Source organism: Carassius auratus, unplaced genomic scaffold, assembly GCF_003368295.1.
Source record: "Carassius auratus strain Wakin unplaced genomic scaffold, ASM336829v1 scaf_tig00006772, whole genome shotgun sequence".
NCBI classification, from domain to species: Eukaryota; Metazoa; Chordata; class Actinopteri; order Cypriniformes; family Cyprinidae; genus Carassius; species Carassius auratus.
Window position 1 is genome coordinate 406,016 of NW_020523788.1, and position 16,666 is coordinate 422,681.

General features: G+C 35.8%; 1 protein-coding gene across 2 annotated transcripts; it reads right to left on the reverse strand.

Moving 5' to 3' along the window:
* Window positions 1–3,069: 3,069 nt before the first annotated feature.
* On the reverse strand, window positions 3,070–9,005 carry LOC113071288 (gastrula zinc finger protein XlCGF7.1-like). 2 transcript variants are annotated; one of them, XM_026244659.1, is made up of 2 exons: window positions 8,933–9,005; window positions 3,070–4,452 (listed from the first exon to the last, which is right to left on the reverse strand). In XM_026244659.1, exon 2 carries the CDS (start codon window positions 4,445–4,447, stop codon window positions 3,677–3,679), a length of 771 nt encoding a protein of 256 aa, XP_026100444.1. In that variant the 5' UTR covers window positions 4,448–4,452; window positions 8,933–9,005; the 3' UTR covers window positions 3,070–3,676. The 2 variants fall into 2 exon arrangements, with proteins under 2 accessions (XP_026100444.1, XP_026100445.1); XM_026244660.1 differs by lacking the exon at window positions 8,933–9,005 and adding an exon at window positions 8,154–8,206 and having other exon boundaries at window positions 3,071–4,452.
* Window positions 9,006–16,666: the final 7,661 nt, after the last annotated feature.

Genomic DNA, 16,666 nt, shown 5'->3' on the forward strand with positions numbered 1-16,666 from the left:
GTGCCTGTAGCTTTCTCTATTTCAGTTTTATCACGTGATAGAAAGTCTAAGGCCTTCTCAAGCCGAAGGGCAAACTCATCTAATCTGCGGCCTATTATGCATCAAACGAAGATTGATGTAAAGACACAAAGCACTGCCATCAAGTTAGCACTTTTAAACATTCGGTCACTAAAAAATAAATAATTTCTAATCAATGAATTTATAACCACAAACAATCTGGATTTTATGTTTCTAAAGAAAACATGGCTAGAAGACAGCTGCAGTGCAACAGTCCTTAATGAAGCAGCTCCTCCTAACTTCACTTACATGAGTGTTTGCAGGACTGTTAGGAGAGGTGGGGGTGTAGCTGCTCTATTTAAAGATGTCTATCAATGCAAGCAAGTGTCATTTGGTCAGTACTTGTCTTTTGAATATCTAGGGATTGTGCTGAAAGGTGCCCCACGCATTCTGTTTATTATTATTTACAGGCCTCCAAAATACTCTCCAGCCTTTGTTGAAGAGGTCACAGAAATGTTATCAATAATTTCCTCAGAGATTGACTGTTTTGATATTGCAGGGGATTGTAATATTCACATAGATGATGCAGAAAACAAAACTACAAAAGAAATGATAACTGTTCTAAACACATTTGACCTGTTTCAGCATGTGCATGGACCCACACACAAAGGTGGACACACTCTAGAATCAGTAGGGGTCTAAACATTTCATCCATTGTTATTAAGGACGTAGCACTATCTGATCACTTCTGTGTTTTCTTTGATATACTGATCTCTACTACCACTGAATCTAGATCTGTCTCTGTCAGAAGGAGATGCATAAACGAGAACACAAGTGTACTATTTATGGAGGCTATATCTTTAACACCAAGCATTTCTGCAGACTCTGTTGATATTCTCCTTGATTCCTTCAATTTAAAAGTTAAGAATGTTATTGATGGTATTGCACCAATAATAGTCAGTAAGAAAACAAACAGATCAGTTTGGAGAAGATCAACAGCAGTTCAAACTATGAAAAGACAATGCAGAAAAGCAGAGCGGATGTGGAGGAAGACAAAACTTGAAATTCACTATAGCATCTATAAAGACAGCCTTCATGATTTTAATGTGAAACTAGCCACAGATAAACAGAATTTCTTCTCAAACCTTATAAACAGTAACTTAACACTCGTACTCTTTTTGCCACTGTTGAGAGACTGACAAACCCCCCAAGTCAGATTCCCAGTGAAATGCTCTCAGACAGCAAATGCAATGAGTTTGCTTCCTTCTTTTCTGAGAAGAACATAAATATCAGGAAGGCGATTAGCACATTCCTCAAGTAATGCAGAGGTCAGACAGATTCGGCCACAATATCAAAAAGATACAATGTCTTTTTTTGAAACAATTGATAGTAAAATTCTGGAAGACATAGTGCAGAAACTAAAATCGTCAACCTGTTGTCTTGACACACTTCCCACATCTTTTTTCAAAAGTGTGTTTGACTGCTTAAAAGCAGATCTCTTAGAAGTGGTGAATGCCTCACTTCTTTCTGGGACATTTCCAAACTCCCTAAAAACTGCAGTCGTTAAGCCCCTCCTGAAAAAGACCAATCTTGATAACACAATTTTGAGCAATTTTAGACCAATATCTAATCTTCCTTTTATAGGCAAAATTATAGAAAAGGTAGTTTTTAATTAGCTGAACAAATACTTAAACTCAAATGGATACCTGGACAATTTTCAATCTGGTTTCCGACCGCATCACAGCACAGAGACAGCACTCATTAAGATAATAAATGATATTCGCTTAAACTGTGACTCTGGCAAAATATCGGTGCTGGTATTGCTAGATCTCAGTGCTGCGTTTGACACTGTCGATCATAACATACTACTAGAGAGACTGGAAAACTGGGTCGGGCTTTCTGGGATGGTACTCAAATGGCTCAGATCATACTTAGAAGGGAGAGGCTATTATGTGAGTCTAGGAGAGCATAAGTCTAAGTGGACGTCCATGACATGCGGAGTCCCACAAGGCTCAATTCTTGCACAGCTCTTGTTTAGCCTGTATATGCTTCCACTAAGTCAAATAATGAGAAAGAACCAGATTGCCTATCACAGCTATGCTGATGATACCCAGATTTACCTAGCCTTATCTCCAAATGACTATAGCCCCATTGACTCCCTCTGCCAATGCATTGATGAAATTAGTAATTGGATGTGCCAGAACTATCTTCAGTTAAATAAGGAAAAGACTGAAGTCATTGCATTTGGAAACAAAGATGAAGTTCTCAAGGTGGATGCATACCTTGACTCTAGGGGTCAAACAACTAAAAATCAAGTCAGGAATCTTGGTGTGATTCTAGAGACAGACCTTAGTTTCAGTAGTCATGTCAAAGCAGTAACTAAATCAGCATACTATCATTTGAAAAACATTGCAAGAATTAGATCTTTTGTTTCCAGTCAAGACTTGGAGAAACTTGTTCATGCCTTTATCACCAGCAGGGTGGACTATTGTAATGGGCTCCTCACCGGCCTTCCCAAAAAGACCATTAGATAGCTGCAGCTCATCCTGAACGCTGCTGCCAGGATTCTGACTAGAACCAGAAAATCTGAGCATATCACACCAGTCCTCAGGTCCTTACACTGGCTTCCAGTTACATTTAGGATTGATTTTAAAGTACTTTTACTCGAAATATATTGCAGATATGTTCACTGAATATAAACCTAACAGCACTCAGATCACTAGGATTGAGTCAGTTAGAAATACCAAGGGTTCACACAAAACAAGGGGAGTCCTCCTTTAGTTACTATGCCACCCGCAGTTGGAATCTAGACTCAAAACTCATCTGTTTAACTGTGCATTTATTGAATGAGCACTGTGCAATGTCCGAACTGATTGCACTATATTTTCAGTTTTATTTTACTTTTAATTTTTTTATGTAAAATCATTTAACTGTTTTTAAATGTTTCATCATTTTAAAAGTTTTAAAATTGCTTGTTTTATTTTTATTATTTTTCTTCATGATTATTTTACTTTCTTTTATGTAAAGCACTTGAATTACCATTGTGTACGAAAATGTGCTATATAAATAAACTTGCCTTGCCTTGCTTATAATACAATGTTTTATTTGTTTAAACAGAACTTGACAGGTGAGATTTTGTATTATAATAAAAGTAACACCACAAAGCGTATCACAATTATCAGGTGGCTGGTGAACTACATATAATGAATGTACTTGAAAACGTATATTTTTTATAACTAAGCATTTATAGCAGCAATCAAACGGCTTATGAATAGTCACAATATTTTACCTCAGAAAAGACAAGAATACATTTTTTTTTACAAATTTATTAATGAAGCATGTTGGGTTGTGTTTTTACTTTTTTGTATTTCTATGTGATATCTTGTGTTTGTTATATGATGCTACTATGCTAACAGTCACTTGTGGGATTAATAAAGTTGTTAACTTGAGCTGGATCTGAAGATGATTTACTCTGAATGTGTTTAGTGTGTTTGTGTAGTAGATGTTTGAGTGAAACAGTGTGGATCCTCTGGTGCAGTTTTAAATGTTGAGTTGTAATAAAAATCTTCTCACACTCGAAGCACATATGATCTCTCACACCAGTGTGTCTCTTCTAATGAACTTTTAAACTCTGAAGACGAGTAAAACTCTCTCCACACAAAGAACATGAATGTGGGTCCTACTTTGAATGGACTTTCAGGTGACTCTTCAGGTGTGAAGCTCTTAGAAATGTTTTTTCACACAGATCACATGGGTGCAGCTTCTCTCCAGTGTGGATGTTCACGTGTTTCTTAAAATTTCCGTTGTGTGCGAAACTCTTCCCACAATGATCACACTTGTACGGTTTCTCTCCAGTGTGAATCCTCTCGTGTGATTTCAGGTCTCCTGACCGACTGAATCTCTTGTCGCAGTGTGAACACTTGTAAGGTTTCTCTCCAGTGTGGATCCTCTGGTGCAGTTTTAAATGTTGAGTTGTAATAAAAGTCTTGTCACACTCAAAGCACATATGATCTCTCACACCAGTGTGTATCGTCTGATGAAGTTTTAAATTCCTCAGTTCTGAAAAGCTCTTTCCACATAAAGAACATGAATGTGGTTTCTCTTTGGAATGAACTTTCAGGTGATTCTTCAGGTGTGAAGCTCGTACAAATGTTTTTCCACATTGATCACATTCATGCAGTTTCTCTCTGGTGTGGATGTTCTCGTGATTCCTCAGACTTCCTAAATCTGTGAAGCTCTTCTCGCACTGATCACATGTGAACGGTTTCTCTCCAGTGTGGATCCTCATGTGAACACTGAGAGTAAAGTTGTTTGACAAACTCTTTCCACACTGAGTGCAGGTGCAACTTTTCTTGTTTCTTCTTTTCAGTACAGAAACTCTTTCAGTCTGTGAGCGAGTGTTATCACTGGTTTTGCCGTGATGATGTTTCTTATCTTCACTCTCCTCCATCAGATCTGAAATGAAAGTAAAAGCGTTACAATATAAATAAAAATATAAATCAGAGAAATGTGAAGTGAAAGCAGACTACGCAAAATTATGACAATTTTTATGAAATGAGGTACATACATCTAAGCTACTTTTAAAATTAAATGTTTATGTTGAACACGTTTTATTACAAGTCAATGCTATCTCAGTGCTTAAAACTTTCAGTCAAACAGATAGGCAGGTGTAATTGTTTAGTTTAATAGTTTTGTGTGTTCCTTATCAATTTGGCAACAAAAACAATCAAAATACATACCATACCATTAACAATGTGCGCACAAGTAAGTGTATGCACCTGTTGCATGGCATGCTTAATAAACTGTAGGCCTCCAAGACCTCCAAACAGTACAAAAAAATGGCCAGGCTGGACCCTGATAATTTTTACAAGAAGCATCTGAAAACTGATATTTTCTCTGTTATCTCGGTCAGTGTCATATACTTGTCGAGGTACGGCCACGGCGACTCTCTCCTCGGGATTAAATGTTCTCCGACCTCATCCTATGCCATCATTTCATCAAATAATTTTTTGCGTGACTGGCCAAGGAGTGTTACCATCTGGAGCAGAAGGTGGCGGTAATGCATCATAAAGATGGTTGGTTGCTATCCACCGTAAACACGAACAAGATGAAGTAGCGCTGTCGCTTCTCTACTGATCCAGGATCAGCGATCTTACCAGTTGTATTTCCCGATTTGAGTTTGAGCTTCAGAAATGCTTGCGAAAATGTAGCTTGTGTGGAAGCTACCGCACTACTTGGTAAAAAAAAAAAGAGCTTCGCTACTGAAAAGCTACTGGATTCAGAAAGCAGCGAAGCTACGACCAAGCTACTGAGAAATGTAGTTAAACTAGTAGCTTCGCTACTTGTAGACAAACGCCTTCTAAATACACAATAATACATGATTAAATAATCAACAGAGTGATGATTCAAATAAAAATCAATTTGTTCATCAGTAGTTGATGCAATGTTGAAACACTTCTTAAACCGGAAATGATTTTTATAAAGGAGTCGTCAAATGCTGTCGCTGACTAATGACTGATCTGTGTGAATGTCCACAAAACTGAATGACTTTGAGTGAACATCAGCTGGAAAGGAACATTTAAAAGATGGAAAACAGGGATTAGGGAGGATCAATAAATTATTAAAGGTCCTATGACATGAAAATTTCACTTTCTGAGGTTTTTTTAAGATTAATATGAGTTCCCCTAGCCTGTATATGGTCCCCAAGTTTCTAGAAATTTGAATAGGTGTAAATTGAGATTTTTCTTTCTCTCTCTGCCTTTGAGAAAATGGAAGCTCAACCGGGCTGATCTTGAATCTCCTCGTTGTGACGTTGTAAAGAGAATTGTTACCTCCCCTTTCTCTGCTTTGCCCGCCCAAATATTTACATATAATTCAGTCGCAATGTCAGCACAGGCATTACAAACAGACTTTTATGATATGGATTCGACAGCACCGCCACAAACAGTGAGTAACAGTGTTCATTAATGCCTGATCTGTGATCAGTGATTTCTGATGGGTAGCTAATCATTCAAGTTCACACAGACTTTCTTTCTAAATCGTTTAATGATGCATCAGTGAATCAAGCCAGTGACTAAACGTACAACTTCACGTTGTTTCTCTTAGTAGCATGAAACAAATCTGTTATTTAAATTGTGATTAAACTACAGAGAGCGATCAAAGAACGCTCGCTTTTTTCGGGAGCTGTTACACATCGTGAGTATATCTGCACACTTGCCCAAACTGCCGTTACAATGAATGACGCTGTTAGGCTGCACAACGGAGCTCTTACTGTATTCATGTGTTTGCTGTTAGCTGTGGTGAAAGCATTTTGTGAGAAAACGTGTCGCAATTATGACGAGATCACTGCATTCACGTGATAAATAGACTGTCTACTCAATGCTCATCACTGCAGCCTTTCTTGTGATGGGAAAAGATCGAAAAAATAATTATATAATCAACACTTCCAGGATTCGTTAATCTCGACAGTTGTAATAGTAAATATACATATATACATATATATATATATATATATATATTTGAGAGGGGTTCCACATGAATGCATTTCGAATGCAAAGATGTCAGCCAATCACAACAGTGGTGGTTTACTCTGAGTCTCACAGCAGACACGCCCCTTCAAACAGGGCATTCAAGCCAGAGGGCTAATGTCAGGATCTAAAAATGCTTTTTATTTCTAAATTTTAAATGTTAAAATCATACTAACAATTTAAATATACACCTAAGGAAACATTAAAAAGCATTTAAAGAAAAGTAAATAATCCATGTCATGGGACCTTTAATAATTATATGTAAATAATATGTAATCATGTAATCCATAAAAAGGTAACTGCAGTCTGATTACAAGTATTTTAAAATATAATTTAATGCAATTACAAGTACTTAATTTTTTTTTTATCTGATAACATAATCCAGATTACGTATAATCAGTTACTACAGCTCTGTCTACACACCTCTAATACTCGAGCTTTCATGAGTGTGGTTGCCAGATATCAAGACTTCAAATCCCTGAATCAGAGCTTCAGTGTTACAAGGACACATTTTCTGCCCAGTGTTATTGACCATTTGGAAATAGTGGAATAACTATTAGGAATTTCACTGTTATCATATTTTTCTTTGTTTCCGCAGTTTTCATAATGTAGACAGACTGAGTGCATAAGTCAGTGTTATTTTATATAATAAAAATCCTAACAAATCAGCACATTACATGAGATTAAATAAACCACGTATATGAGTCCACATTCTGTTGCTTTGCGTTTACTGGTGAAAGAGCAATACCTGAAACACAAAAGTACATTTCTCAAATAACAACACACTTTACGATTATAATTTAGAGCAAAAATAAAATTGATTGGTTTAGCCATTATACAACCTGAATAAAATGCTCACACATTTCATTGGCTTAAACTTGACTAAACAAGAACAGGACAGGGTTGACTAAATATGAGTAAAACTAAGACTGAATTAAAAACGGCTGGCAAATTTAATATTGCTGTGTGGTTAATTTATAATAATCTTACTGCTAAAATGTCAAGTTTTCATTGACTAAAACTAGACTAAAATGTTGAGACTAAATATGCAGGTGACTAAATATGATAAAAACTAACAAGGACATTTAACTGGTTACTTCATTATATTTCTATACACTTCTTCTAATCTCACACACTATTTAGGATGGATAGTATGAACACTGAGACACAGGGCATGTCTTTATAAATGAAGCACTGAATCATTGACTCAAATGATTCAAAATTTACAAACACGAATCCTTCAGTAACGAAACACTGCTGTGTGTTGCTCAGAGAAGCGTTTGGAAATGTTTTCATTAACCAAATGGAGCAAAAACAGTCAACTTTGACAATATATCAAATATTGAACTAAAATGTATATGAACTGCTCGTTTTAACGCATTAAAATGTCACATTTTCAATCATGGTTTCCAGAGAAAATGTCACTCTCTTGGTCGTGTCATGTTGCTTAACTGGGCTGTCTGTTATAAATATAAGAACTAAGTTACATTTGTATGTTACTTCTGTGTGCAGTTGTGTTCATTTGTTTGGATTTCTCCAGGAGATTCTCTCTCAGACAGACTGTGTGAGCTTCAACTGTGATCTTGTACTGATCCGTTATAAATCACCGTTTACACAGAATGTATTAACCTGTCTCTGCAGATTTATCTTCTTCCTCATGCTTTGATGCTCGTACTTGTTAGCTAAAAAAAATTATAACAGTCAATAAGTCTTTTTAAATATATAAATATATCTTCTATATATATCTTATATATATATATATATAAAATCTTATATAAATATATAAGAAAAAAACAGAATTAAAAGATGCCAAATATAATCAATGTAAGAATTTAGAAATTGAAAGAATAAACAGAAATATAAATCTCACAAATTTGCAAAGTACAAATAAAGCACCACTGAATTGAGTTGAACTGAATGTGTTGTAGTTTTGTGTTTTATATGAAACATGGTTTATCACAGACTAATGAATAAATGCAGTTGTGATAGTTTCATCTTGTAATGTCAGAATAACTGATAACAGTGTTGTTTTCTGATCTTGACAGCAATAAAATGATCTTAATGTGTCAATGAACAGATCTGAAGTCATCAGTGTAATGAGGTGAAAACAGGATCTATTATCATGAAATAAAGAGGATTTTGATCAGCTGATAATATTGATGAGTCTCAGACTATAAACACTGATTAAACAAGACATTCAGGATCAGCTCACTTTATTCTGACTGTTTGCTGATAGAAACACATCTTTATCAAACATTGTGATTTGTCCTTATCAATCTGAACACATTTCTAACGTTATTTAGCGCATTCATAACATCAGAGTATTTCCACATCTTATTGTTTTCTATGTAAAGAGTTTGCTCAAAAAACAAAAGTTGTAAAGAGCGTGAAAATAGCGAACTACTCACCCCAGAAACCCGCCAAACTGAAGAACTGGCTTTTCTCTTCTTCTTCGGTGTTTATTTGAGGATTGTGGCCTAACTGTCGCATTACCGCCACCAACTGGAATAAAGTATGGATCAGGAGTTTGCTTGTAGGAAAGCTTCCTCTTCTTCTTCTTTTGATTTGATAGGTGGCTGATTTTAAAGGTGCATTAATGCCACATACGAGACTGGAGTGTGGAGCAGTGTATGACAAACTAGGACATTTAGAAATTAATCATATTCTTTCCATCAATCCTGTATTTGTTAGGTAAATCATGAGATGTTTGAACACATGCCCCTCATTTCACAGACCTTCTCCTGAATATTATAAACGATTATAAACACTTTTGGGGGTGCACACACAAGCTGAAAAACTAAACCGTTAGTAATGCAGGACTGTAAATAGCCATTTATCAGGTGATTATGTATCATTACCACTAGATAAAATATTGAAAATATTAATGTTAAAGTCAACTGTTAAACAATGCAATAAATGTGGGTTTGTTATCAGCTGTCGTTTTATTATCAGTATCAGTTTTATAGTAGAATTATCACATGAGTTCAGTAATCAAGGTAATCATTCACACACACACACACACACACACACACCTATCTCTCTATCATGACTGCTGTTCAAAATAAATCTATCTATCTATCTATCTATCTATCTATCTGTCTGTCTCTTAATTATGAAAGTTTTTTAATTATGCTTTAAGTAAAGTGTTCTGTGAACTTTGACCTTTCAGACATGCATGAGTGTTGCACACAATCACCTAGGACGCACTGACAAATACAGTTTTTTACAATCACTTTGCTACTACATTCAGAAACTTGATGTCATTTTTCAAAACTCTAGGCACAAACTCAAAGCGGTTATCACTTATCGGAGCACGTTATAAAACGTATTCTTAAAACACACATTTCTGTTTTAATGGGCGGCAGTGGCTCAGTGGTTCATGTAGTTTGTCTACAAACCGGAAGGTTGGTGGTTCAATCCTCGGCTCCACCTGATCAAGTGTCGAGGTTTCCTTGAGCAAGACACCTAACCCCAGCTGCTCCTGACGAGCTGGATGGCGCCTTGAATGGCTGACACCGCAGTCAGTGTGTGAATGTGTGAGTGAATGGGTGAATGTGAGGCAAATTGTAAAGCGCTTTGGATGGCCATGTGGTCTGTTGAAAGCGCTATATAAATGCAGTCCATTTACCATCCATTTACCATTTAAATGCTCATATTAAATTAGGTCAAATAAATGTGTGTATGTATTTATATTACGTGTCCTGAAATATTATGGGCGTCCAGTACTCAAAATAGTTTTAGAACCACTGACTGGTAAAGTAAGGTGATCTGCCAGGACGTGTCTTCAGAAAATGGCACATCTGGTCACCTGGTATAGGCCATATCTGGCCCACATACAACAAGCCAGAACTCAACCTAAAACCAGTTTGTCACACATGGGCCAAATCTGGCCCCCACACAACAAGCCACGACTCAAATTAAAGCCGGTTTGTTGCACACGGGCCAGATCTGGCCCATAAACAGCATGCCACGACTCAAATTAAAGCCGGTTTGATGTGTGTGGGCCAGAGATGGCCCATATAACCTCCGCCGCTGCCAGAACTGAGCCAGATGTGCCATAGTTGGCCCAGATGAGGCCCGGATAAGTATGCTATCTGGGTCGGAGCACGTTATAAAACGTATTCTTAAAATACACATTTCTGTTTTAATAAATGCTCATATTAAATCATAGCATAACACATAAGTAGGTACAAAAATAATTAGTGATGCATATGCGACCATTTTTGTCGCAGTGTAGCTCCCTGCTTTACCATGTTATGCAACACTGAGCAATCGCTGTGACGTTCAGTCCGACAGTGTCACGGTAGGAAATCCATTGTTTTCTCCGTGTCATGTTTTGCGTTTGTATTTGTACTCTCGTAGTCTCCATGTGCTCGTTTGGTTGATTGTTGTCACCTGTGTGTTGATTGTCTCGCTCCAGCTGATCCTCATCTCCACTCAGCTACAAATACTCACCCAGCTCTCTGTCTGTTGTCAGATCCTCATTCATGTCACAGCTTCCCAAGTTGGATTGCTGGCTCCCGTGTTCTGGATTGTGTTCGTGGTGTCGTCTTCGTGTGAGTGTTCCGGTCTGTTCCTGGTTTCATCCATTGACCGTCTTCACCTTTACCACCGGCTTTCACCATCCAGCACTTCTCACGCCACCGTAGACCTTTTACCATTGCCTACATTCTGGACTCAGTTATCAAACTTCTTCTGATTGCCTGCATTTGCTTCCTCCTCTTTTACGAGCCATCACAGACAGAGAACATCTCACAAGCACATATAAACACTCATTTTCATGTGTATAATATATTCTTCTAATTGTTTTGTGCCGTTTCGCTGCAGTGTTTTAATGTGAAAGGCTTTAATTTCTCTGTGGACTTCAAGTGTTCAAAGAAATACATCGCGAGCTCGCGGACAGTTGGCTGCCGCGCATATATCATGTTATTACTTTAAACAGTTCAGAAACATCTGAATTTAGCTCTTGGTGGGTTCTAAAGGGTAGTAATATATATTCGCCCTAATATTTTGTTTTTAAAAGGTCTTAAAGAAGAATAAATTCCCTCGTTGTAAGCTCCGTGGAGAAAATGACTGAGCTCTTCGAAGAGATCTCTCGTCTTTCTGACTGCGATCTGCCCAGAAATAAATTATTAATGAGCCCTGACCCCTGTAATAATCAGATATGTTGGTTTAGTTTGTCAGTTTGAAGGAAATTTGATTACTCATATTTTTAACCAATTTAAAAGTGAAAGTAAACAAAACTCCGGGTATTGCAACCAGTAGGGGCGCGATTTTTCTCAGACAATGGAAGTCTATGGGAAATTGATATTTAAATTAATAAAACAAAAACTTAAAGTCTGATCAGTCTGAAAATATATAGCATAAAGCACCCCTCTATGCTGCAGGTGTCTGCCGAGTTTGGGGCTTGTGGCTTTAAAGCCCTAGGAGGAGTAGCGTTCAGAAATGTTAGGACCATAGCATAACAGTATGTTTGTTGCCAAGCCAACTTAATTATTAATAATAAAAACATAGAACATAGCAAAATATGAAATGAAACATGGCAAATGAAAGCACTCAGCACATACAGAAGCACATAGATTGAAATATAATAATAATAAATACATTTCCATATATTTAAATATCTATATCATTCTGTAACCATCCAAGGTCAAAACATTATGCACAAATATGCAATTCTTATAGGCACTGAGTACATTGCATTTAAATATTTAAGAGCCGTCTTTAAACAATGCACAATTCATCAACTAATCACATGCTCCCACAATAACACATCCCTTAATCACACCCTTAACCAAACCACTACAAATAATTGATTGAAAATCATATGCAATATGAACACTTTATAATATTATAGCAATTCAAGTTTAATGAATCACACTCCTATCCTACAGCATTATGGCCAGTTCACACTGCCACAAAAACTGTATATATATAAAACATGCTTATTTTTGTTTTGTTTTTGAACTGTCTTTAGTCTGTTTTGGAGTATGACAGTGTGAATTTGGCTTTTAGGTGCTTTAAAAACTCACAAAAAAAAAAAAAAAAATATATATATATATATATATATATATATATATATATATATATATATATATATATAAGCAATTAACATTAAATTCTTAAATCTTAAGTAATTTTTACTTTCTCTATTCTTGCAATATTCAAGTGTTCATGTCCCTGAGTAATATCTGCATCCACCGAAGTCTGTAGAGAACACAAGGCTAGTAGACAGCAGTCCTCGTGAGAGAGAGGTCTGGTGTGGAGGGTGGATCTGGAACTGACTTCTCTTGATTATCTGTCTTCACAAACTGCCCTAAAATACAATTCAAACATTAACAATGATTGTTATAAATGTAATGTAAGGCTCTTACATTCATAATGCTCATTTTGGATTCTACAGCTCATTTTGCTATAGTTATATCAGTAATATGCAGCATGCACAATACAAGTGGTCAGTAACATCATCACTTTGAGGTATGATATCTTTATCAGTAAGGCTACTTTAAGAAAAAAAATAAAATTAATAAATTGTGTTATGCATTCAAATAGATAGACATGATAAAACAGAATTTGGTATCAATAATAAAAAAATAATAATAATATGGTGAGAAAATATAAAACATTTCAGAGGACCCTATACATGTATTTTTGCTTTTTTTTCTAAAACTTTTAATAAATTGATGTGAAAATGTATATACTATTAAAAAGGAGTTGAGAAATTAAACAGGGATTTTTTTAAATTAAAGTTGAAATAAGTTTAATATATTAAAAACTTGACTGACTGCTACTTTAAAGGGATATTGTTTGTGTTGTTTATTATTTATTTTTATGTATACAAAATAATTTTTTACTTCCCTGTCAGTTGAGTTTGTGGCGAAAACGTTTGCAATATTTACATGTTGTTTATACCTGTATGAAATGTATTAAAATAGATTGGATTTCAAAATGTACCTACATTTTTTTGATTTTGTGTTTTTCAATTGAATAAAAGACACATTTTCCATATATTTTTTATCACTGAGGATTTCTTAAGAAAAAAAAAACGTAATCTTGTCTCGTGAATCCAGTCTTGTGTCTCATTTCGTCTCGTGGGATAAGTGTCTCGTCACACCCCTAGTAGCCAGACTAAGCGATACAATAGATTTTGTTAGATTTTGCTATATTTGACTGAGCAGTAGTTTGGGTGGCTCGCCAATGTACTAGATTTCTCTAATACATAAAATAAGTAAGCTTGACCAAAGTGGGGAGAAGAATTTATTGAAGGTAGCAGGGTAGCAGTTCTTCAGCAGTGATATTAGCATGTCATTCTTCAAACATTATTAACCCAAAGAACTGTCTGTGAGAACAGACCTTTATACCTGTTAACAAATGTGCTACAAACAATACAATAACACCCCATGGAGAGCTAATGATAGTGAAAACTTTTGAAGACTTGAAAGGATCTCCCATGGAGAGCCCATTCATTGACCTGATGTTGACCTAAGAGGCTGATTATATGGGCCAGTTGTTTCACACTATTGTGAACAAAGTACAGTTGCCTACAGTTGATTCCAAATACATTCAACCAAAGTTACTTAAAAACAAATAATCTTTCAATTTCTTTTGCATATGTGACAGTGTAACATTAAGCAGAAGGTTTTTAATTTAGTTAAACCTGTATCCTGTTTTCTGGGTAACATTGAGAATATCACTATATATTGTTGCAACACCTCCGCTACGACCAGTCTGACGGGGCTCATGCTTATAACAGTAGTTTGGTGGAGTAGACTCATTTAGACCAAAATAATCATTTGGTTTTAGCCAGGTTTCAGTCATGCAGAGTAAATCAAAACTATTATCTGTGATCATTTCATTTACAATAACTGCTTTGGGTGCGAGTGATCTAATGATTATGAGCCCAAACTTTATTTTTGTTTTGTTTATTATTTTAGCATTTTTCTTGTTTAATAACAATCAGATTTTTTTCCTAAAGCCTGCATTAAATATATATTTTGACCTCACTATTCTGAGAACAGACCATTGTGATTTTTTTTTTCAACTAAGACAAAAAAAAAATTGTTAAACAAACATTTTTCTGTAACTAAGATGAGACATTGACAAGCTAAAATTAATTTCGGATGATAAAAACTATGACAAAATTTTCACCGCGTCTTCGTAAATACTCCATGTGTTCACTGCTGTGTGTGCACTTTGAATGGTGTAAAGGCAGAGCACTAATTCTGAGTATGGGTCACCATACTTGGCCACATTTCACATAATTTTTTATCACTTTCCTAATAAAGTACCTTTAGGAGTCATTAACCAACAAAGATGTTAAATAAATATGTAAAGTGAACCTACTGTATCTGAAAAATGAGTTTGGTTTATTTCTCTTTCATATTTGTCTTATTCTGCTTCTTTCAAAAATTATGTATTATATATGAACAACTATATTTTTAAATGATATATTATATATGAACAACTATAAGTTGCTCCCATTTCAGAACTTTAAATTGTAATAAAATATAATGAATAGTACAATCATAAACTTAACCTAGTTTTTTTATAAATTATCAATCATCTGCTATTAGTTTAAACATTCCAAATTAATTGAAACATATAGCCTATTAAATACACCAATCCAACTATTTATAAAAGATAAGAAATCTTTTGTAGCGCATAGATTTACATAAACTCTTAAATGTAAAATCAAGCCAACTTATAATTTTCAATATTGTTCTCAGAATGTTTTAATAATCACTGTTGATAACTTAAACACTGATTAATAAATTAAAGCATCTATTTTATTAACTGCTTTTTAGAGCCCGACCGATATATCGGCCGGTCGATATTATCGGTCGATATGAGCTAATTGCATTTAAATCGGCATCGGCGTTTATAACGGCCGATGAAACATGAGAAGCATAGTCTCATGCTTCACTCATGTTATGAGTGTTGCATAGTTTGCCCACCAGAGGGAGGTGTGCAACTCCAGAGTTGACAACAGCGCCAGAAATTCACTACAGAAGAAAGCGATCAGCCAAGCCACCCAGGTGAGTCTGTTGTTCGTCATGTGAAATGATTGTAGATTTAGTTCATACACTGTATATAAAAACGGTGTGGTAGTTCTAGCTAACGGTCCTATCATTATCACTTCTAAATATTCTGTAACATCACTTACAGCCGCTAATGCATTGCTATATTAGATTAGCCATGTTTATCAGTGGAAGAGCGCGAACGTTAATAAGAGGTCAAACTATAACGTTAGCATTTAACTTATTCTTATTCTATTGAGGTGTGTTTCCCACATAATGACCGCGTGTGTTTAACGTTTAGCATGTTTAGCGTTGCCCTTCAGATACAACGTGATTTGCGCTGCGTTATGGCATTGGCGGAGTTTTAAAAACTTTTAGCGGGAGCTCTTTCATAGTCTGTTGTTCCTCCTTTCGGTCAGCAGCAAACATGTATCTGTCCCGTTGTAAGAAGCGAGCGATAGCGCTAGTCCTGCTGATGAGAATTAAGAGAGAAGCAAGGAAGAAGAAGCTATACCTCAGGTCCAGAGAACAATTTGGTGAATTCAGGCTGGTTACGTTACTCTCGGAATCAACTTCGAATTGATTCCGTAATCTTCCGGTAACAGTAGGCTAACTTTACGTTGGCCAGCGCATGACGATGTTTTGATTCAGACTGCACAAAGAGAAGAGAAGAAGATCTACGGGTCCGTTGTGAATGTGTGAGCAAAGATACTGTAGTTACAGTAGGTGCGTCAGAAATGATTAAACAAGAGGGGACATGTAAAAAAATGTGAGCTGAACACGCGCTTTTTTCTTTTTTGTACATATTGTTTCAAAGCAGCTTTAAAGACATAACAGGAAAATGTTGAAATAATATAGTTAAATATAAGTACATAAATACAAAAATATAGTTTACTATAACTAATATAGTAAATATAAATATACCTATTGCTTGACAAATAAAAAAATATATATATTTCTCATTTTTGCCTATGTAGGTGTCACGGTTTACGCTGCCTGAAGGAATACGGAGCCGAGGATAAACGGAATAAGGCTTTTAATATATTCAACTCAAGGAGCACAGCGATAGACACACATAAGTGAATGATTTAGTAGCAAGTGAGGAGTAGCAAGTGAGGAGACCCG